The following is a 23,799-nucleotide window of genomic DNA, read 5'->3' as shown; positions in this document are numbered from 1 at the left end:
ACTTCCAATATTTAATGTACATAGCCTAGCATTCCTTTTAAATTTCTGAGATTTAGCAAGACCTCTAACCTGATGGGTCAACACAGTTTAAAAACAATTACATCCTCCTACTGACCTAAAGTAATTTCTGCTGTAAATCTACCTTTTCTACAAAATGACCATCACTGGACATTTAAGGTTTCGGTCCCATATCTGATGTACATGGAAGAACCTTGTGGCCATTCTTTTGAAATCATCAGGGATCTCTGTGGATCCAAAGGTCCATCTGCATGGGAATGATTACTTCACCAGTTTTCAACCTGTGGCCAGTCCACTGGCTTCTTCTAAGACATCTATAAAAGCTAAGAAAAGTAGCGTCTGACATCAATGGACTTGCATGCATTACATAGAAGTTTGCATGTCACAGAAAAAACTTTTAGCCACCACTATCAGAAAAGATGCCTTGATGTATAAAGCTAATTGTCAATTAAAAACTTTAGTTCTTTTGCTTACCTTTAAAATCAAACTGGTAGATATTTTTCAAAGATTCATGAAGAAAGTAAAAACTTCCAAGAGCCTGTAAAAGCAACAATAAAATGAGAAATTAAAAAAAATACCTACTTTGGCTAACAAAAAAAGTATCAAGCTTGTCAATTAAAGGAAACGCCAACTAATTAATAAGCTACACATGGGCTAGGGATACACAAAGGGGTTGGACTAGATGATCTTTAGAGGTCTCTTCCAACCATTCTGTGATTTTTATATTTTCTAATAAGCCATTATAAAGGAGACCTGTAACTGCTGACTGAACATGGTGAGGGCACAATTATCAGGGGCTTTTTTAGTTATATCAGAACTCAGCTGCAGCTGGCACTAAAGGCACTATGCTCCAAATACACAAATTGTAGCCTGTCCAGGTCCTTCTGAAGAGTCTTCCTGCCCTCAAGCAGATCTACACACCCACTCTGCTTCATATCATCTGCAAACTGACTGAGGGTGCACTCAGTCCTCTCATCCAGATCACTGATAAAGATGTTAAGCAGAACAGGCCCCAACACTGAGACCTGGGGAACACTACTGGTGACCAGCCAACAACTGGACCTAACACCACTCACCACTACTTCTTCACAGTCACATCATAAACTGTTTTCCTCCAGTTAATCAGAGGAAAAGTGCAGATTAGAAAAGCGTAAAGGAAAATCAAATGACAAAGGAAAAACAGCCTTTTTAGCAGAATGCTATAAAACCCACAAATTATAAATGAGAACTTGATGAGCCTTTAAATATATCTGATGTATTCAAAAGAAGCTGAGGGGGAAAAAAAGCAGTCTATCACTAGAGAAACTCTTATTGAGAAGTATAAAAGAAACAACGCATTAAACAAAAAAGATGATTTAGCTTCATTTTGTCTTTTACTCCAATAGTGACACAGACCCTCCTGGCAGAGCAGTGTTTTGGTTCAGTGACTGCTGCATTATTTATGAGACATTGCACATCTAGAGATTAAATACTTGCTGATTTGTCAAAAGCACAAACATGAGGTCCTGCCCATCTCCTTGACATATTAGTCCATCCAACAGAAAACACTGTCACACATTTAATTGATGAGTACACTTTCCTTGCGACCTAGTTGGCTTCCTTTAGGTCCTTGGTTTTGTTTTTTATAACATGGAGGAGGCAAATAAGAAAACACAGGAAACACTCTTGCTGAGAACTCAAGGTTAACTATTCTGCAACAAGGACATACTGCAAAAAACCCCAGGAAATTTGAAATAAGATAAAAACATTACCACTTGATACTTAACTTCTAACTGAAGAAATTGTCATTAGTAACAGAAAAAAAATTCTGCTGCCTCAAGCTAAACTTTCACCACACTATGGCTTTTGGATTTTAAATTCAGGAGGTTATTATCAAATTACAGTATGTTTAAGAGAGATTTTTTGGTGTTTTTTTAAGGAAAAGTGTATTTTGGCTCTCAGAGAGCTAAAATTAAATAAAAGTCTTAAAATCACATTAAAGCTACAGGTAAAATTCAGTTGTTTTACTTGAAAATAACTTTCCTAACTCACTTACAAAGCCTTCAATTACAACAAAGAAAGAAAAGTGGAAAGATAGCAAATCCTGTGTTAAAAGTGCCTGCTCTTTGCATGCATAGAGGCATAGATGCATCGTCGTCAAGGAAAAACACAGATGGAAGAAAGTTATTTTCAGAATTCTCCTTGATCAAACTAAGTTACAGCAAGGCTGATCAAATTGGTAGCTTAGGATGGCCCCAGAATGTGGGGCTCAGCCGTGATAGCCTTGCTTCACGCAGACTTGTGAAGGTAGTGACAGTGACTGGGTTCATAAATACTGCTCAGATAAGTTGGTGTCTTACAGTTACGGTTCTGCAGCACAGAATTTCATCTTACATACAAACATCTTAGATTCTTAACACTGATACATTTTATACACACACAGTTTTTATCCCTCTGAAGTCAGTGTGATCAATTATGAAGTAAAGTACTTCTGGGTGGAAGGACACTACATTTGAGCTCTTACCTGCTTATTTATTTAGAGATATGACCTTTGATAAAAGCTTAGAATGTAAGTATATATCAAATCTAAATAATTTGAACTTGACAATTATATTACAAAAAAAGAGAGAAGTATAAATAGCTGGACGAGTTCTCAGTTACAAAATCTACTAATATGATTACTCTATTTTTACCAGAAGCTATTAACAGAGTCCATCACAGTCACTTCTCTAGCCTTGAGTCATTCTCCCCTCTCCTGTTCTTTATGAATTTTTCCCAGCTGGTCTACCTCCTTCTTCAATGCACAGGGCAAAATCTGGTATATACAAACTACGCAGTCTGGGTCACCAAAGTTGACTTTATCATGCATTTGAGGAGGGTGCACATTCCACAATTGCAGACTCTCACAGACAGTGCTACAGTCATCCCCTGAATGGATTAATCTGTTGACTTTTATCTCAAGCATACACAGCAACCTCACTTCTGAGGTTAATGCTCAGACACAGTGTGGCAAGCTCTTCCCAGCCACTCTGAACCTGAATTGTAGTGCTGCTGCTCCAAGACATGAAAAGGAGAGGAGTATATGCTCTGCTGTGCCTGCAGTGTCTTAATAGAATGCAGTGAAGAGAGTAGACAGCCTTCTCTGCTCCATTTTCCAAGTTGGCTGCACACACAGACCAGTCATGGCAACTATTTCAGTAACCCTGTCACAGACTGATGAATGGATTGCTCTTAACTTGTTAGGCCATTCTGCCAACCCTTGGGTCTGTGTCTGTATCAAAATCACCTTGTATTCAGTACACCAGAACCTTCTAAAAGTTCAGGAAGGTCAGCATAACCTGCTCACCTGAGGTGGTTCACAGGGACTGCATGTGTAATTCTCTGAACTGACCAGCCAGGTGCCTTTCTGTCCTACTAGTAAAGCCATGAGCTGGCAAAATAGAAAGGATAGCCATGAACGACAGTAATTTTTAGCTTGGCCAAGTAGCTTAGAAACACACGAGAATGTCAAAACCTGATTGCTGATTATTATTCTGTCTCTCCTGTATATTATAACTAAACTGCTTTGCTTTAACAGTCCTAAAATCAAATAGTTAGACTTCTACACAAAATTGTAGGGAGACTAGGGAAAATTTCCTTTGTTAACTCCTAGAAACTCTTTCAATATCACAACCACTAATTGTAGAGTACACAGTCAAACATATCCTAGCTTTTGAAAGCTTTTGTGAGAACAGCCCTGCGGAAATGTTCAGGCACTTGGTGAAAAGGCCTGGCGATTATCTCACACCAATACTGTTATTAACAAAATGCCCCTTTTGAGGACTGACAGAAGTACCTGACTGTTCTTACCACATGCTCTTACCACATGTGCATACAGAACTGTACTGCTAGCTGTAGGAGCATACAGCAGAATGATACCCAGTACAATATCAGAAATTTCTTTCATTATCCCATGCCAAAAGACTTATTTAGAAAAAGTGGTACCAATGGCATGATAAAGTGGTTCTGACGGATTACACATCTGGAATTATTAAAACTACAGTTCCTTTGATTATACAGAAATGCTGCCACAAAAGCCTGAAGACTTAAAACAGCTATATTTTTTTTAGCAGCTAATTGGCATAACTTCTTTATAAAGTATGTCATTTCAACTGTGGAAACTTAATGTATAAAGGAAATACCTGAATAAAAGTTTAATTACTGTACAGAGTAAACATCTACTGCATTACCTCACTAATGTGATAAAGTTAATATCTAAAGATTGCTTTAAATATATTTAAAGTAAATTGCCAATGATGACACAGAAACTGTAATTCATGTAGTCATAAAATCCATAATTAGCTTTAATGAATATTTAAAGTCAAAGTTCAACCTAACTTTTTCAATGTTTAACCTACTATATCAATATAGTTCAAGGAATTCATTTATCATCGAACATGACAACGCCTGAATATTAATTAGTGCGGGGCACTGCTGACAGGAAGCCCTTATCTCTTCCCAGTCTTGTTGGCTATGCTGTATGTCAATAGTGTGTTTGGCACGCCTGATATTATAGATTACCTGCCTGTTTTGCTAACAACAATTAAAAAAATATTCTACATATTTATATACCTGAACATCAAGAGCACGTATTAGTTTCCCATTAGTAAAATGGAGTATATTACCTGCCACATTTCAGTCATGAGAAACACTGCAAATGGAAAGTTGCAGCAGCTCCAGACAGCAAGACAATGATTTTACATACAAGCAGTGTTACCAGGTGTTACACAGGGACACCTTATAAGGATTCATTTACGCCACAATGAAGTGTAAGAGACCTCAGGTAGAAAAACCTGAGATGAGAAAAGGCACAGGCCACAGCTTGCCCACAGCCCCTCCGGATGCCCAGGAGGTGCACCCAGCTCACCCCTGCCTCCCCAGCCAGGCCTCACTGCCGGGCTGCGGCCCCATGCCAGTGCCATGCCCATGCCTGGCAGTCAAGGGGCATCCGCAGCCAGCCCAGTGCTCCTGGCACACAGGGCCCTGCCAGGGCCGGAGCTGTGCGTGGGGGTCAGGGGTGTCATCTCTCCCCTGCACTGCAGCAGGCCCAGGGGACTTCTCAGGTACCGGAGCACGGCTAGTCCCAAGGAAGCGTCTGGCTGTCCCTCAGCCACTGCTGCACTAGTGTGTGGAGTACACTGCCATTGGCTGTGGCGACAGCAAAATAGCTCTAAAGTTCTGCTAGGAAACAAGATACAGGCTACCCCGGATTTCTGTGGCAGTTTAGAAACTCTTTGTGAAAACACCTGCCCTTAGTTTGCCTTAAAAAAATTAATTTTGATCCGACTGCCACTTTCCAGGAGATTAAGAAAGTGCAGGATGCAAGGACAGACTGGCGGTAACACGTGTCAATAGCAACTGACAAAGTAACTAGAAATAATGAGCAATGTTAAGGTATATGCTTGTCAACACTATAGGCTACTTGATCCGGTATAGCTGAATTAACGCTAGATGTCTATTGTTCATTCAAGGTTAAAAAAGCGGGCTGAGTACACAGATCGACTCGTTATAAAACAATCTATCACCTTTTATTTGCAAATAAATTATGTGTCCAGCAATTTATCATTTCCTGAATTAGACTTATCAGCTAAAGTACATACAATTAAACTGCTATTGAGCTTCCCCCCAAATAGGCGTCATCTACCTGACATGCAGACAGCCAGAGCCTAAATCAGACCATTTCAAACATGCACTAATTTGCAGCGCTGTATTTCAAAAACAGACATCAGCTTAATTTCAACAGTATTTGAATAATCAAACCCTTAATAAAGTGTAAGACTGAGTGGGCTCCAAATACTCAGTAACAAACTTGACCGCTCTCGGTGTACTGTATTAAAAATAGCTGCTGAGTTACATGAGATACTCTCATTATAGCAGATGGAATTATTCACTTGAGAAAAGTAAAACCACTAGTAGGATTGGTACTGAAGACTCTCTTACTCCATAAAGCCAAAAACATTGTTATGTAAGATAACAGAAGCATATCAATGTTGAAAAACTTAGAGTACCACAACTTGCCCATACAACTGCTAGTATCTTAACAGTTTCTCCAGGGACCATCTCCCAATGAAGTCAATGGAGCTGAAGCAGTGGAGGCTTCTAATAGCAGAAGCCTGCAAGTACAGCTGGGGGCAGTAGGGGAGGAAAGAGTATCTGGCATTAGGTCTACCCAAATCCTGGTCCTTTAGACCTGCAAAGATACTTCTGCATTTCTAGATTAATTTTCCACATGCTGGCCTTTACTTTAAAAGTTCTAATTTGTTTGAGATCTATTTATTTTATAGACTTGTCAATTTTTCAGACTGCCCCGTTAAGCTATATTGTTGCAGCTAGGCAGTGAAGTTACACTTCTGACTACTTTATGCCATATGAATAACCTTACAGTTTCCATGTGTGTAGCTTCAATAAGCTGTCAGAAAACGCAGTGTGATTTCTAACCATCCTCAACCGATTTTCATGCTACAGTATTTCCTGCTAGGTTGTAGTTAAGCAGCACCAGACAGAACCTGACAGAAGGTTGTAGCAAGGTGGGGGTCAGTCTCCTCCCAAGTAACGAGCAATAGGACAAGAGGAAATGGCCCCAAGTTGCACGAGGGCAGGTTTAGATTGGAGCTGAGGCAGAACTTTTTCCCGGAGAGGGTTGTCAGCCCCTGTGCCAGGCTGCCCAGGGAGGTGGGGGAGTGCCCAGCCCTGGAGGGATCCCAGAGCCGTGGGGCTGAGGTGCTGAGGGCCATGGGTTAGTGGTGGGCTTGGCAGGGTGAGGGCAGGGCTGGGACTGCAGGAGCTTCAAGGGCTTTTCCAACCAAAACAATTCTATGATACCTTTAACATCTAGCACTGCTTGATCACTCTTTTTCTTCTTACTGCCACAGAATAGGTATTTTAGGCATGAGACCAATTACAATTGACCTATCAAGAGGAACTGGCAGTATACATTTACCACTAAAAATACAAATATTCAAAATTAAATTCTGAGGTGGTTTTTTGTTTGCATGTTTGGGTTTTTTTAAAAATAATAGTCAAATTAAATGTAATCCAGGAAACAACTGATACATGAGTGTTCACCTACAGTCTTATAGCTTCTACTATTTATTTCTTGATTTGTTACCAAGACTATCTATGTAGGTTTGTAAAAAGGTTGTGACCTGTCTACATGACGGACTGGAGTAGTTGTTTTAAAAGTCCCAAGGTATCTAAACACCAAGTTATTGAGACGTTTAATCAAGAGACCATCATCAAAATATTTTGTTCGCAGGTCTGGTCTTTATGGACACCTCAGAGAGTTCTCTCTGCTGTCATCAATCATCAATAGTACATTTTCAGTAAAAAGGCAAAGTTACAGAAGCTTTCATTTTCACGAAGACTAACAAAGTGAGTGATCTTCAGCTAACATGAGCCACCACTACTGCCTTCTCTTTATGATTTCTTTACAGTATCAATATAGCCAATGAAAAATTATATTAAATTTTAAGATTCTTTAGAAACAGTTAATTTAAGAATAAAAGAAAAAATAAGTAAAAAAGCTGAACTGTCTATAAATATGTCTGGTAACCCATATGTAACTTACCACATTGACAAAGGGTATTTAATGCCAATTTTGATACTAGCATATTTCACAAAAAAGAGTTAACAGTTTAATTACAAATCAATTACATTCGTAAAAAAAAATCATAGAGGTTCTTTTTTTTAAAAAACAAGATGATCGACAGACCAGGGAGCTAACATGAGTTAAGAGAAGTGTATGGATTATGAACAGCTAAAAAGAGGTCACTTATCAATATTCCTGAACTCTAAGTAGATCCTTCACAAAGTCATTAATCACGTTGTTATTTAATACTTCTATTACACAAGCACTCTAGAGGCCTCCAATCAGCATAAGAGGCACAGGGCTTGGCTCTGCACTGGTAAGAAAACGAGGTTGTCTGAATACAGGATGTGAAACTGCAACTTGGGGCCACACTCTGAATTCTGCTACAGCAACTTTTTAATGGGCCTGACTGCAAGAAGTGGGTGCAATCTAACAGTCCAAACCTCTGCTGTGTACTCCCACTGATGGCTTCCAAGTACACGGCACTGCTCTGAATGTCCACTGTCTCTTCAGTAAGAGACAAAGAAATAAAACCGAATCTCTACCCGTGAGCGTGAGAGACAGAATCAGCACGAGAGACAGAATCAGCATAAGCATATAAATATGTCATTAAGTGCTTAACAGTTACAGTGTTAAACCTCATGGAGAGCCAAAATATGCCCCAGGCAGTTTCAAGTTACTCATAAACAGCTTTTAATTAATAAATAATTAATTAAAAGCAATTAATAATTGTACAAAGAGCAATATTTATCCAGTGAGTATTGATAACAGCTCACAAACGCCAAGAAACTGAGCTTGGGTCTCACATAACAGAAGATAATACACAAGTACAGAATTCCATTTTTTAGGAAGCAATCTATATTCCATATTTTTTTCATGCTCATTTTTCTAACAATTTTAGGAGTGTAACCAACAGCAACAGAGACTACAGTAGCACTTCACCTCTTACAGAGATTAATTCCTTATTCCCACATACTTCTGTCCTCCTAGTACTGCACAAGTGAGTGCACCAGCAGCCAAATGGATACAACTGTGAAGAAGGCAGAAATTATGTCAGCATGCAGCACACGAGATTCAGCCACAGTTGGAAAAGCATTAATGCAGCTGTGGAGTGATGATGGTGCATCATCTGGAACTACATTAACAATTCTGATAGTCCACTTAAAAGGTTTGACCACACTGAAAAAAGGCCATGGGGATTAGGGAAGAAGATCTGTCATATAACAAGCGACTAGAAGAGGCTGACTGTATCCTAGGCAAAACAAAGGAAATCTGCAAGTGAACCACAGATGAACATGAGGAGCAGCACTAAGGAATGGAAAGAACTATTTAAGCCAAAGAGCAACACTGACACAGGATAACAAAGCAGGTCCAGATGGAACAGAAATTCATCTAGACTAGTTACATATCTGATAACCAAAAAGAGACTGAGGGCATGGAATATCCCTCTGTGAACACTCCGCTGATTTGTGAGGGCAGAAGGGAGATGCTGTGAAGGCACAAATCCTGACTAAGTCTGAGGCAAGAGTTGACAGGCATATGTGAGCCCAGAAAGAAACCCAAGGCAATTTCTTCCAGTCTTTGCTCCTATGAATCAGTCACTCCTTTGCTACCAGCCAAACTCTGGCATACTCCTCTGGTCTGTGAATGTGTTATACACAGGATAGCTCTGCACAGCACCCAGAGCCAGCAAGCAGAAAAATCAATGCTTTGCACAAATCCCTTCCTGCTTACGGACCTGGTAATGTGACTGGATTGGCACAATGCTCTCACAGGCAGTGATCAAACTCTTCTGAGTGGGTTATATATGATAGAATGACCCTTTGGCAGTGCTACTGAACCTGGGATGCAACTTGGATGGCTTCTGATCAGATGGGAGAGTCTACTGGATGAAGAAAATATTTAGCAGGAGAAAATATGAAAAAATGTTTAATTTTCTTCTACTAAAAAAAAAAAGTACTTAATTTTGTTGGGAACTGGTAAAGTTGGACGACTCTTAGCACATTGACTTGACTCTAAAATTTTTAAAACTTTAAATCAATTTAGTATTTCATTGATATATTCTTACATAATACACTCAAGATGGCAAATTCAATTTGATGAGGAGGCATTAATGCCTATTTCATTTAATATTATACAGGTCATCTCCAAATAGGAAAGTACCATGTGGTAAAAGCTTGTATTTAGCATGTCACAGTCACTGGCAGTTGTTTTGTATCTCAGAGAACCTTTGTAACTGCCTCAAAAAAAGAGATGATTGATTTACAAAGTACCAAATTTCAAATTTTATATTCTAGGACTAAACATCAAATAATTGGACAAAGCTGTCCCCCTGTCTGACCCATCACAATCAAGCCCCTTTCAAGGTTGACTGCCTGCATAAGAAATATGTGCATAATTTCATTTTGTCTCCTGTCCAACATCCAATGTTAGAAGTTAATTAAATTGCTTGTCCATTGTATTCATCCACTTACAAAGTTAATGATATTCTGTTCCTGAATTAAAGAGAATTTTATAAAGCCTGCACTATGGAACCTGGCATGCTGTACACCGAGGAGCTGAACCCTGTCATGGTTCCTGATTGCAGCTCTCCTAATTAGGAAACAAAATGAATGTTTTTGTGTCTGCCAATGCAGAGGACAAGTCATTCCAACAGCGAGGGTAAATGCTTCGTACAATAGCAACTTAATAATATCTCATGTTTGACTATAATAAATTCTGCAGCATTAATAAACCTGTTAAATTTTTAAATTACCATAACAAAGATGAACTGCAGTGTAACAAGACAGTCTTAAAACAGGGACAACAGGTTTGACGGAAAGAACAGCTTCTTGCAAGGGCATCAGCCTTGAGGACAGTGAAATCAACAGATTCTCGGTCTTGCATGAGAAGAGGAAGCAAAACACAATGATATGGCAATCTACCGGAGCCAGCAGAGAAGTTAGGATTAATAATTTAAACTACATTACTTTTGTGCTTTGGCCTAGATACAAAGATCTAGTACCTGTGCAACAGTCTTTGTAAGTAGCCATGCAGTCAGAGGTGCAATGCAGTTGCAAATCAAGCACCTGTTAATGGCAAATCCCTACAGTTCAGTAAAGCTGCTGCTGACAGCGCTGAAGCCATTCTATGAGTCAAAGCTACAATTAAGCACAAAGCCTACATGCCGTGGGAGGAGAAAACCACCAGAAAACTGCTCTGTACAAAGTGCCGCTTTAAGCTACTTTCTTCCATATTCAGCCAGAAACAGCCTTCCGGTAACGTCCATGTGACTAGAGATGCAGTCCATATCACCATGTGACTTGCGATGCAGTCCATAGCACCTCAGTGTTTCTGACCAGTCGCCCAGCTCATGATCGTGCTGTGGCTGGGAGGAGGACTGCAGCATGCGAGGACTTGCCTGAGTTGCCTTTCCCCAGTCCAGGGCAGCCTCATGCCAGCAGCAGGAGCTGCAGCCCGGCCTGTACGAGGGGAGCAGGGAGAGGCCCTGTGCTTGGGAGACCACTCTGTGCTTGGGTCTGGATTGCACAGCTTCAGCCACGTCCCCAGGCATTATGGAACTGCTCTGAGTCACACTCCAACGCATGCATGCTCTTGGCCAGTGCCTCTGCAAACTGTGATCACTGTCAAAACCTCACCCATAGTGTGTCCAGATTACATCATACAAAACCTACACCGTCGTGCTCTTTGTTCAATCCCACTTTATCAGAAACTCAAGCATAGGACGGCAGAATAGCAGCTGTCTGACATATACAAGGGAAATACAGTCTCTGTAAAGCAGAGCCTGATAGCAGTGGTACCTGGGCTGAGGGGAATGCACTTGTAATTCTCTTAACACTCTCTTTAAACCTATATTCTCAGGCTCTGCTGTAACATGCAGAAAAAGTCTGAAATCTCTAAAAACTAAGTTTTTCAGCATCTATTTATATCACCGTAGTTATGTATTAACCAACAAATACAATGAGAATTACTTACATCTTTACCAACTTAATAGAACGTATTTTACCTTAAGAAATAGAAAAAAAGCTCTCTCCCAGCTTTGCTTTTTCTTTTATCTAATGTTGTTTATACAGATAGTGTTAAAAATTAGAAGTGTTACTTCCCTGACACTCTGAGCAGATAAGCTTGGATCAGTGCAGTGACTCTTCACTGCCTTACTGTGTACACTGCCATTTCAGCAAGAGACAAAGATGCATATTTTGTCTTTTAATTATTACTGCTAACAAGGGGCCAAACCCACTATTTCCTAACAGGCTTCCCTTGACTGAAAAGAAGGACAACGTGATTTATGTGACTAGGTACTACCAGCCCTTGCAGCCTCTGCATCAATTGCTGCACTGACACTATAAAGGTGATATAGAGCAAGACAGCAATAATGTGATTTAAGCTTAGTTTGTTGAAGTTCATTAAAAATATTGAAAATTGTGTTAGCAAGAATCCTAAAAAAACTTTCAGTGTATGCAAACCAAAATAAGACCATGAATGAAAACGTGTCCAACATATTTAGTTTAGTGAACATAAGAAAATGTCAGGATTATTGAAAAGAAGGTAGTTTTCCTGAAAGTACAGACACTAATTACATGCAAAATAACAGAACACCTGCTGCTGTTATGCATTTCTTCATGGACATTTAGGAGCAAGTCACTTTAAAGTACTCTTAAGAGTTTTCTTCAAGTGGTCTTATTTCCAAAGTAAGGCTACATTTACCAATTCAAAAGATATATTTTGACTAATGTAACTTTTGTGAACTGAAATTCATTAAGCAGTATTGGCAAATCAATCAGGACAAAGATGTAAAGCTTTTCTTTAGGAAATAAACCAAATTATATTCTTCTATTCTAAATACCCATTCAAGTCACTTGATAATTAAATCACATGGAAAGCCTGTCCTGTTATTAAAATCTCTTCAGAATGTCCATATAAGTGAGAGTATGCACATATATAATACATATTATTTCTACATTTCAGAACTTTTCCATTTCAATTACGATTCTGTAATTTTTATCGGGATTCACATTACATGCATGATAGATATAAGTTAATTAAAGGACAATCCATTTCAAGAGACGGCCAACAATGAACCTAAACAGTTTACAAATTACATCCCGTCATTCAAATGGAGCAAGCAATGTCTGTGGACAATTACAGAAAAGCCTGAATTGATTTTTAAAGTTTCAATAACACAGCACATTTTGTACATTTATAAGTACGCTGCTTGTACTCGGATTTTTAGAATTAAAGTAACTGTTGGGACTGCCAATGCAGACTCCTGGCACTGTGCAGAACCTTGGTTCGAAGTTCAATGACATGCTGACATTCCCTACACACCCTATAATAGCTGCATCTACATCTCAAACTGCATAATGACCCTGGTTTACATGGTATAATGCCCTAAGCCAATAATATTTTTAATGGAACATATTCCTGAGTAACAATTACAGAAACATTTAGCACATTTACTTGAAGTTCTAGAGACATGCAGGTTCCGTTGCTCGGATGACAGGCAACATGTTTCTCTTTAAATTCTGGCAAGCCACGGTACAAGCTGCATTAGTTGGGAGAAAACTAGAAACTGTCACCCTCCGACTCGCTGGTAACACAGCCAGCGAACTGTAACACTTGTTAAAGCTCTTTCATCTCAACATCCAGGAAAGCCTGAATACAAAGAGGTTTACTAGGGCCTACTTCCACTGCTTCCTCATTTTCAAATTGGGAGACCTGACCTGTATTAAAGAACCACAACCATAAAGCAAAGACCAAGCAAAGGCTTGGTGTCCAATCTTCTCAATATGGAAGGCCCCATGACATTACTTTATGTGAATAAAAGAAATTCCAGCAATTCTGCTAATCTAGGTAAGATGCTTGCTGATGTTCTATCCCCAAGCAGGTAATTAATTTTGTGAGGCTACACCTGTATCAGACAGACATCAGATAAATAGGCAGAATAAAGTAAATGCTGGCTCACACCTGATCTACTCAGAACAGTGAGAGCATTGAGAACAACAAGGCATTAGGATGAACGTGCCTTAACCTGCCAGCTCCTTGGCATATGAGCTTGTGATTTATCCTGAAGCAGAAATCCAGCTTTATGGTAGGAGGAACTTGGAAGGATGCCACCCTCCCTGCTGCAGAAGTTCATTTCACAAAGGAAACATCACAAGCAGTTTAGGAAGAAATGGTGTGAAATATGTTTGCCATATCTTGCTTGGGACTGCAGTTCATCATTTGTACTAATGCTTTACTTTTTGGAGTTTCAGATGAATCTTCACCTATTGAACTGCCACAAAGGAATGAATGGTGTCGTGCTAGAAGCAACAACACTATTGTGACAAAGGCTTACCATCTTAATTTGTGGTGGTTTCTTTTCCTACAAAGGCAACAGGTGAATACCCATACCAGCCTTAAAAAAAATCCAACAAAACAAAACGTCTCTATAGACCATATTAAAACTGAAAACTGAGCTTAAGATTTACTTCATTTACTAGTCTGCCACCACTGCCTTGTTCAAATCCTATTTTTGTCCTTGCTAACATCACTATATTACCATTATTTTCTAGCTTGCATCTAAGAAAATATATTTAACGTTTCAAGAACAACATGGCATCGTAAGGCTCTTTGTGAAGTTGATCCATTCATAATAAAAAGACCACTGTAGAGACAAAGCTGATGGCTCTCTAATGTGCTTTCCAATTGTATGAAATCTGGCAGAAGGTAGTATGGCAGATAAGAACTAAAAGACACCAAACTTTTTACTGAGGCTTAACTTTACTAACACTTTAAACAGAATTAACTTAACATACTGAGCATGAGTGTATTGTATCAATGCTTCTGAATGAAGTGGCAGCTAGGGATGCCACGGAACAAGCAGGGAGAGCACTGTGAGTAGGAGACAGCTGTGACAACGCAGAAGACCACGGCATTCACTCAGTTGATCCAAAGTTAGACTAAGGCTCAAGAACCACACTTTGCTACTGCAGTATTGTAAAATGTATGTTTACATCTGAAACTGGAAACAAATAAACAGTTTCCATTTCTAAACAGGAATATGCTTTCTTACACTAAACAGCAACAGATGAAATGAAGAGCCTAACTGCAGGTAGGCTTTTACTTTGTACTGGCTCACACTTGAATTAAAACAAGTCACCCTTTGAAAATAATGTTTTAGTAACAGTGAAAGTGAGAAAGAAAACCTCTCTATTGATAAAGTAATAACTTGAATTTTAAAACTGAGAAGACAAAAATAGTCTGTATAAATCAAACAAGTTGTTTCTTCATGTCACTTTTATGATGGACATTAATCTTAGTTTCTAGACAGAACTGCTGTCTGATGTAACCATGCTTATTGACTTAATGGGAAGAAATTTATATTAGTCAGGGAAGCTGTGATGAATGTAGTCTTAAAGTTCAGTGACTCAGACACTTTAGTAACCTCAAACATTGACCCAGTTGGACAGAAACTTAAATCTTAATTCTTGAACGTAGGTTTATATGCTTCATTCACATTTTGTTGCTAAGAAATTTTGAACGTTCATGTATTTTTTTTCATCTATTTATGCATGTGTATATATATATAATATATATTATATGTCTGTGGGGAAAGATCTGAAGTACATGCCTTTTATCACAAAGTGTGCTCCTTCCCAGAAGTAAGGAGTGGAAAAGTTGCCAAGAGATTCCGAAGCTGATTTCTTCCTAGCAACTAAACATTTAAAAATAATATCCTGAAACCTGACTTCTTTGGCCCAGAATCCTCTTCGGCCTTTGTAAACACCAGCCCAGGTGACAGGCTATTGCAGAATACTCCCCAGCTGAGGATGGATTGCTAGACATGGAAGATATCTGAACTTTCTGAGGTATGTGGGGTTCCACATCCTGCTCCACCATCATCCTTCTGCAGAGGCATGAGGAGCACCGGTTGGGCTATAATGCATGGAGACCTGAAGGGAGGCCCTGGCAGGAAGGAAGGAGGCACAAAAAATGAGATGCTGCACAGCTGGCTGCTGTGTTTGGCAAGAGTCTAACAAAAGGGTGCCATCCAGGACTGTGGAGCTGCAGCAGTTACTAGCCTCCAAGCACAAGCAAGGCAGTTGGCACTCGTGCCTCTTCAGAGGATGGAAAAATGCACAGTTGTGTCAGCTTTTGTACAGGCAATATTTGCTGTTTCTGTAATCATGCAACCTAGAAACTGCAACAGCATTTAATTCTACATGGTTTCTCAGCCACAGGAATAGAATATATGTGCCACTCGTACTGGTTTCCACTGTCTTAATTATTTTTTAACAAGTCTGAATTTATCTAATCAAGTAGCAAATTGTTCTTTCTTGAGAGAATGGAAAGTAATGCAAGTCAGGTAAGGGAAGAAAACAACACAGTCTTCACACTTGAAAGCTTTTATCACATTATACTGATGATGACAACTGCAAGTGAAATCGACACATACGATCCTCAAAACTGAAACTGCACTTTTCACAACTGGATTGCTGCAAGCCATGCTCATAAGTCTCTCCTGAAAGCAATGGTTTGCATTCCTCTTTGGTGAGCTCAAGAAATGCAGCTTCTCTGAGTGCAAGTGCAAAGCATGCTTTTTATCCAAAGCCCAGCCTTTGCTTTGCATGGTGACTGTCCTTATCTTAGCCCTATTTTAGTTCTTCTGGAAACTTCTTCAGGAAAGATATGATAAACAGACTTCATTTCCTAACTATTATAAAAATGTTCAATAGAATGAAACATTCCTTTAAATAAGATCAGGTGATAAGGAGGTTGGGACATCCCTTTTTTCAATTGCATCTAGCAGCAAGACAAGAGGTAATGGGATAAAGGTGGAGCACAAAAAGTTCCATTTAAACATAAGAAAAAACTATTTCACTGTGAGGTGAGGGAGCCCTGGCACAGGCTGCCCAGGGAGGGTGTGGAGGCTCCTTCCTTGGAGGTCTTCAAGACCCGCCTGTACATGTTCCTGCGTGACCTGATCTAGGTGACCCTGCTTCTGTGGGGGGATTGGACTGGATGATCTCTAAAGGTCCCTTCCAACGCCAACGATTCTATGATTCTGTGATATACCAGTGCAACAAAAGCTGTTTAGCTGTTGGAATGTCACTGATGCAATGCAGCTGAAAACTGATGGCTCATCAACATATGAATGTTACAAACATTATTACAAAACTGAAAATCTTCAATACCAACTCCCAAGAAGAGCAAGGCTTAGTATTTTGTGTAATTTGGCTTGTTGTGGGAAAGAAGACAATAATTAAAACAAATTTTTCATGTCTTATGGCTCACACATTCAAAATTGGGAATCCACGACCTCAAATAATATCTGAAACATCTGAAAGACTTTAACATGTATGGATTTGTTGGAGGAACTTCTGTGAAAACACCCTACTTCTGTCTTACACTGTTTAAACTAAGAAGAGCAATTAGCTTCTACAACACGTGCAAAAAGCAGTACTCATTAGGAGAGATTCAAGAATGGATGTGTGCAGAAATGCGTTTAGGATGACCAAATGCCCCAAAGACCAATGTCCGTGAGGCCTTAGTGAAGTCAGTGTATGGAAATAAGAACATTCCAAGTCAAAAGGAACAAGGCAACCTAGTTTAATCTGATTATTCTGAGGTTGAGGCAACATATTAATCAAGTGGACAAAACAATTCTATTAATGAAATTCAAAAGGTACAGTACAATAATCAATCTTTTACTATATTGCAAATGATAAAACAAGCATCCAGAAGGGTTATGCTAATTACATGTTTCAAGTCAAATGAACCCATTCCATACTTTGTCTTGTTTAGACAAATAGAGCGTTCCTGCCATTTAATTCTATTTCAGATGTCTATATCAGTATCTGCAATGATACATTAGCCTACTGAAGAACTGGAGATGGACTATTACCTTCTTATAACAGAAACACAATCCACCTAGAGAGCAAGTTGGGTGGAGCAATCTGCACGGATGGCATCGCGATAGGTGAGAGCAACCCCAAGAGAAGGTGGGCTCCAGCCAAGCACCTCTCAGGGCTTCCTCCCATCCGTCTCTTTGCAAACGCAGGAAGTAATGGGCAGACTGTTTCCTCCCCAAAACCAAAGAGTGGCCAGACACACAGCCTCCAAATGCATTTGAAATACTGTTAATATTGGCCATATTATAATTTGGTCTCAGTTATTAAAATGTATATGATTGTGTAAGATAACAGAAAGCCCATAAAACCAATGGACACCATGTATATGATTGTGTAATATAACAGAAAGCACATAAACCAATGCACACCATGCTTGTCCTGCACATAACTAGTTGTGATGAAATATATACAGCTAAAAATATGATTCAATGTATTTCATTTTTCTCCAAGGCTATTGTTTTTATGTTATTCCATATAAATGGCTCATACTGGAAACAAAAAATATCCTGAAAACAACTGAAACCTACTGCAGTGTTTCTGTATAGGCTCATGTGCCTACCAGTCAACCTTGCCTCTGCTATGTACAAGGACATTTTTGGCTAAATAAACACAGACCTCACGAAGCGTCATCACTTTTCTCTGTTGCTTTTCCTACAGCACACATCCTCCTTCTTCCCCCTCAGACATATGCACTGCCACTTCCCTTGCCCCCACTCATGCAGACTGGACACTCCCAGCTATGCTACACTTCACCATTGCAAACGCTTCCTCCCTCGCAGTGCATATGGTGACACTTGCTATTTGGTCTGAGCTGTGTCTTCAGAAAGAGGCACACAACTGCACGTGTCCTCCCGCCAGCTCAGCCAAGCGGCACTGAGGCCACGGCTCCGGCGCAGGGCTCAGGCACACAGGGCGGCCACGGCTCCAGCACACGGCGCCAGCATTTCGCACAGACAGCAGCCAGCATCTACACAGTTCAACACTGGCTTATGGTGGCATCTGGACATAAGCAACAGTCCAAAAGCTGGCCTGAAGAGTCAAAGTAAATCCAACACATACAAAAGCCTAGGAGATATCTGACATTTTTAAAAATGGATCTTCCTTGAAAATGGCAATATTTTTAAGTAAAAATGACTAGACCTATATTAGCAGCCAAACCCACAGAAAACAATGAGAACAAACAAATACATGCCTAAGTCTGTATTAAAAAAAACCAAACCCTAAAATCTTCCCCCATCAAACCAATCAGAACATCCTTTCTGGTAAAAAGGATAAACATGTTTTTCCCTTACCTCTCAAAGACAGCTTCTTTTCTTAAAGAAACCCAACAACCGAAACCATAAATCATTGCTATGTATTTCAGAATCCCAAAGCCATACCTTTTTGTATCTAGCAATAGATTATATTTTAATTCAACGGGTCTTCTTGAGTGGAAAAAAAAAAAAAAGAAAGAAAATCCAACTTGTCATGTTGCATCATTTTCCTTATTTTTAAGGAACGGTTCCTTTGTTCCATGCAGGAGAAATGACATCCTAAGAAAGTTACACTGATAAATCCACCGTTGATATTGACCTCAATGGATTACTTCAGGAATTTACATATTTATCAATAGACTAGAATTTAATACCTGAAGTCAATGGGATGTGATCTGGCTCTACATTCCCTTAAATGGGAAAATGTCAATTTTCAGAAAGGAGACACTCTATTTTAAACTGTAATGACTTCAAGTATTCTGACTCATCTAGTATGCTCCTTTGCCACAATATTGTTTGCTTTCCCTAATAGAACTAAAATATGAGGCATAAAAGGAAACTAGCTCACTAGTTTAAGACAGGAGAAAATCAAAATATTTAGTTACTACACACGAAAGCGCACCACCAATTTTAAGCACTTTAGCATCCACATTAAAACTTGACATTTTGAACAGTAAGTTATCAAAATCACCATACTTGTTTGCTAAGCACACTTCAAACAAATTGCTAGACAAATCCAAAACACTGAAATCAAACTATTGCTTGTATCTTCTTGGACTTTTACAGTATGCTTCAGACAAGAGCAGTGACATTTTTAAGTCAGAGGTTGTACACGGGCTAGTCTTTGTTTTTACTGTTTCATACCATATAGTCTTCCACGTAAACTCATGTCAGCTTGCTTTAAATTAACTTTAATTCGGGTTTACCAAAGAAGAAAATCAGACTGTAACTAAATGAGGTCAAGGACTTTGGAGGACCTCATTTAATCCCACAATACTTGGATCTTTTTATGAAGTCCATTTGATCATCATGAGTCGTGCAAATGGCCACAAGTATGCATGGCAGATTAAATTAAATAAATCTGTTTAGAATTAGTCAGATATCAGAAACAATAACTAATATTTGTAAAAAGTTACACCTGAAATGTTTCACTCCGTCTTATGTTAAATGTACTTAGCAGAAAGGTCAGAGCTCCTGAATTTGCTAGATAAATAAATGTTGGTGAGGTGGATGAATCACTGGAGAATTGGTGCATGGCAGCGAATGAATAACCTGCAAATGCTTCCCAAACCCCATTATTTCCCTTTTTCCAGTAGGCCAAAGATTCATGTCCCTGCATGCCGCCAGTTCATTACGGAGAAATATCATTCCTCTTCTGGCACTCTCTGGGCGGCCTCTCAGCCCCACGAGGACCCTTTAATGTTTAATTCCCCATCATCTGCTCCAGTGAACAGCTTAATCTCTGCTTGTATGATCAATACTATATCAGTGTAAATTAAAATGACAATTTTAAAGTAATTAAGCCTGTTAATGCTCGATTCAAATGTCATTATTTGCACAAGGGATTGAGGAGAAATTACATCGTGTCCAGGGTGACAGGAAAATGTTTGAGCCTTCTCAATCCTGTTGCCGCTGTGCCACTGGAGGCTTTAGCAAAGCAGATTAACTTCTAGCTCCCACTGCCAGGATACCTATCCAATTTCAAAAGAGGATAACACAATTTGATAAATTTAATTCCAGCTACAAACTCAATTATTGTGATAATGGATGAAAACTGGGAGGAGACACTAAACAAGATCCACATAAAAAATACACTTAACTTCAGAATGAGATACAACAGTAATTGTTTTATTTGATTTGCTCTATCCCTTTTGAAAACCCTTTAAATAATTGTGATTGTTAGAAGAATAGCCAGCATTTATTAAATAGCATGAGCTTTAAGATCAAAGTGGCTGCAGTTTAAAGGATTTTGGTCACAATGGAAATGTTTTCCATCCTTTGCTTGTACAGCTACATTTATTAGACAAGTAAAATTACATCATTACAGTATTGGATCTCATAAATAGATCTATAAAACTCAACTACATTCAGATGAAATCTCAGCCCATTCTACGTGCTGGCCTTTCCAGACCCTGCCCTGACAGCCTGTAGTCATTTATTATTTCAAAGGAAGATTTTAATAATAGAAAACCTTAAACTTTATGAGACAACCATAGCATTCGGTTTGTATTTCAAGACTGACTGGCTGAAAACGCAACCGAGCTATCGTCATTTGAGCTCAAGGACTCCAGGATACAGAAAACCTCAGCAATTTAGGTAAAACACTGGACAGAGACATCAATATCTGATATTTTGAAGCAGATAGCAGAATTGAAATACCAAATATCATGGATTTAATTCAACAATAACGAACGGTGGAGAATATCTTCTGCAAAGGAAGCTGAAACGGTAACAAATTCCTACAGAAAGAGGTACTGAGAGCTGCAAGCGGAGCCCTATGTGGGTCCATCAGTATTCCTGTCACTGGATATTGTTTTAATAAATTCAGTTTATCTGATCGTTTGCATTTCCTGAAGTTCTCTGAAATAATGATATTGAATTTTTATTAGTGCACATGAAACATTTTTGGCTTTCACTTCTTTGAATAATAAATGGCATATATTAAAGTGCCTTACAGGTCTAATAACCTGCATCAGATCCGTGTAGGCCTGTCTTATTAACTTTTAGTTTAAATTACAGCAGAATTCATCAATCAGTGTTTCTAAAAAGCAGATTGCCACAGACTCTCAAGAAAAATGTATCTCAGGACAATTAAAACATCTACTATGTCTCAAGTATTTCAGCAGAATGTCTATCAAAATACTGATTTTCTTGTATGAACTGTCCAAAGAAGAACCCTAAAACAGTAACCAAAGACTATTAAAAATTTTTCACAGTCATGATGAAAATAAAACAACTAAACTTTAAACAGAAGCTTGTGTTTATAAATTAAATGCATTAACTCTCACAAATAGAATTTTGAAATTAAGATTGTGTGATCAGGGCTGTACCATTTTTCATTGCTAACTCCTTAAAACACAGGACCTGCTGGCACAGCAGAGGTCAAATTCAAGTCCTGACTTTCATTTGCTTCAATTAAAAATAGCTTTCTCCTGAAAGAAGAGTTACAGATTCAAAACTCAGAAGACAATGTTCAGGCGTGGGAGACTATATTCAATAGGTTGCTTTGAGTTTGGTTTGGGTTTTGGAGGTGGGTTTTGTGTGGGGTTTTTTTTTTGGAGGGAGTGCCTTTAAAGAAACCTCACAACACACTGAATATTACTCTGAGCGAAATACATTTTGCTCTGATAATTATGAAAAATTTGAATTAAAAAGCTACTGCATTAAAGCAGAGCCAAACTGCTCTCTTTGAAACAGTGATCAAAAAGCACCTGAAACTAGGGAAGCCAGTATTGCTTTGGGATTCCCCGGTATTCTCAAACACTGATTTACTCTTTTGTTTCTCATGTTAGTGACAGGCCCAAAGACTAAGCTGCTTCCGTAGCATATGAGAAGCATGTATGTGTCAGAAATTACTTTCTTCCAATGAACTTTGAAGATTAGATCAGACACTTTGTGTAGGTTTTTAAAAATCAAGTTGGAAAATTATGAAGTAACATTGTTCTCGCACCACAGCAAAATCATATGACAATTCCATGCAGTATATTCACCGACACCTTAACATATTTCTCCCATTAAGCAGACATGCATGCTCACGGTATGGTAATACATTTTTCTACAGCTAACTGAATTAATAGAAAAATACTAAAAAAAGTAATGTAGTAAGAGAAATTGAGCCAGGCAGAGATGTTTTTTGTCATGTTTCCCTGCATTTGTAGGACAGGGGAGAATACTGCACCCTTTTTCGAGGCAGACCAGCAGAAAGCAGCTCTGCTATGGTAAAGATGATGCAGCCATCTACCCTGAGAGGGGAAAGGAAGAACTCACTAGTTGGACAGAAAGAACGATAAATACCACTTTAGTGCCCAAATAGATTATTAGAATACTTTCCTTTGTACATAACCTAAAACCTGCATACAGTCTATTACAGCTCTTTTGTTTCGCATTATTGGTAGGGCACGTTAATGGATATCAAACCATATGGAGCAACAAATTAATTGTTTCCCTATGTACAATAATAGCTCCATTTATCATGCACATGTTGACCTGCGTTTGTTTTACCAAGCTTATTAATTATCAGTGCTTAGTGCCTTAAAAATAAAGCAAGTCTCGGTAAAATCTACCACAACCGACAAGATTAATTTAGAATTACTAAACATTATCTTTACTGATGAAGGTAGGAAAATTGTTCAGCTTCATTTTGCTTTTATAATTTCATTTGATAAGCTTTTAAAGAAATAAGGTTTGTCAGTAGGAACAAAACCAACATTATTGGGAATAAATGGATATTTGTTGCTCATGATTGTTCTGTTTGAAAGTAACTCTTTAATGTTCTGTCTGGTACCAACTATTTTTTTTTTCTACTAGGCTTTTATAATCTATGAGAAGATAAGCAAAAGCAAAGTGCATTAACAGATTATTAACCTCATCTGACCTTCATACCCACTATGCTTGTTTGCTTCATTTAACACATGCAACAAGGGGGATCTTCATCTAGATGATGTTAACCCTTTGTCCTAAGCTGGCAGCTATGCAAGAAGTTGTTCACATCAGATACCACTCTTGGACAAACAAACACTTTTCAGTGAGATAGCAGACGGTCATGTTAGATCCAGATATTGTAGGTTCAGCCCCTTTAGCAAAACCCATCCAAACACCCTAAGGAAAACTGTATTTTACAGAAAAATACACCAAAAAACTGTTACAACTTAGTAAGATTTTCCTGTAGTTTGGAGAAATTCTCTGAGCACAAATGAAAATGTTTTAAGTCGAGCAATTCTCAGCTGATGGAGGGAAAAGGCTCATGGGTGCCAGAAGAAAGTTCCTTATTAGCTCCAGCAAGAGGAGCAAACATCCTTACAGAGAA

The 23,799-nt window shown here is 38.8% G+C and overlaps 1 protein-coding gene across 3 annotated transcripts in view; it reads right to left on the bottom strand.

Annotated features, from left to right (window-relative positions):
* The window catches only part of INPP5A (inositol polyphosphate-5-phosphatase A), a 206,693-nt gene that overhangs the window by 97,838 nt on the left and 85,056 nt on the right, over positions 1-23,799 (bottom strand). For all 3 annotated transcript variants that reach the window (XM_062001516.1, XM_062001518.1, XM_062001517.1), the window contains exon 5: positions 493-556. In XM_062001516.1, coding sequence (XP_061857500.1) covers positions 493-556 — 64 coding nt within the window. The remainder of the gene's footprint in view (positions 1-492; positions 557-23,799) is intronic.

This window comes from Colius striatus, chromosome 8, assembly GCF_028858725.1.
Source record: "Colius striatus isolate bColStr4 chromosome 8, bColStr4.1.hap1, whole genome shotgun sequence".
In the NCBI taxonomy this organism is placed as follows: Eukaryota; Metazoa; Chordata; class Aves; order Coliiformes; family Coliidae; genus Colius; species Colius striatus.
Note: the sequence above shows the minus strand (reverse complement) of the source record. Positions and strands in the feature narration are given on the sequence as shown.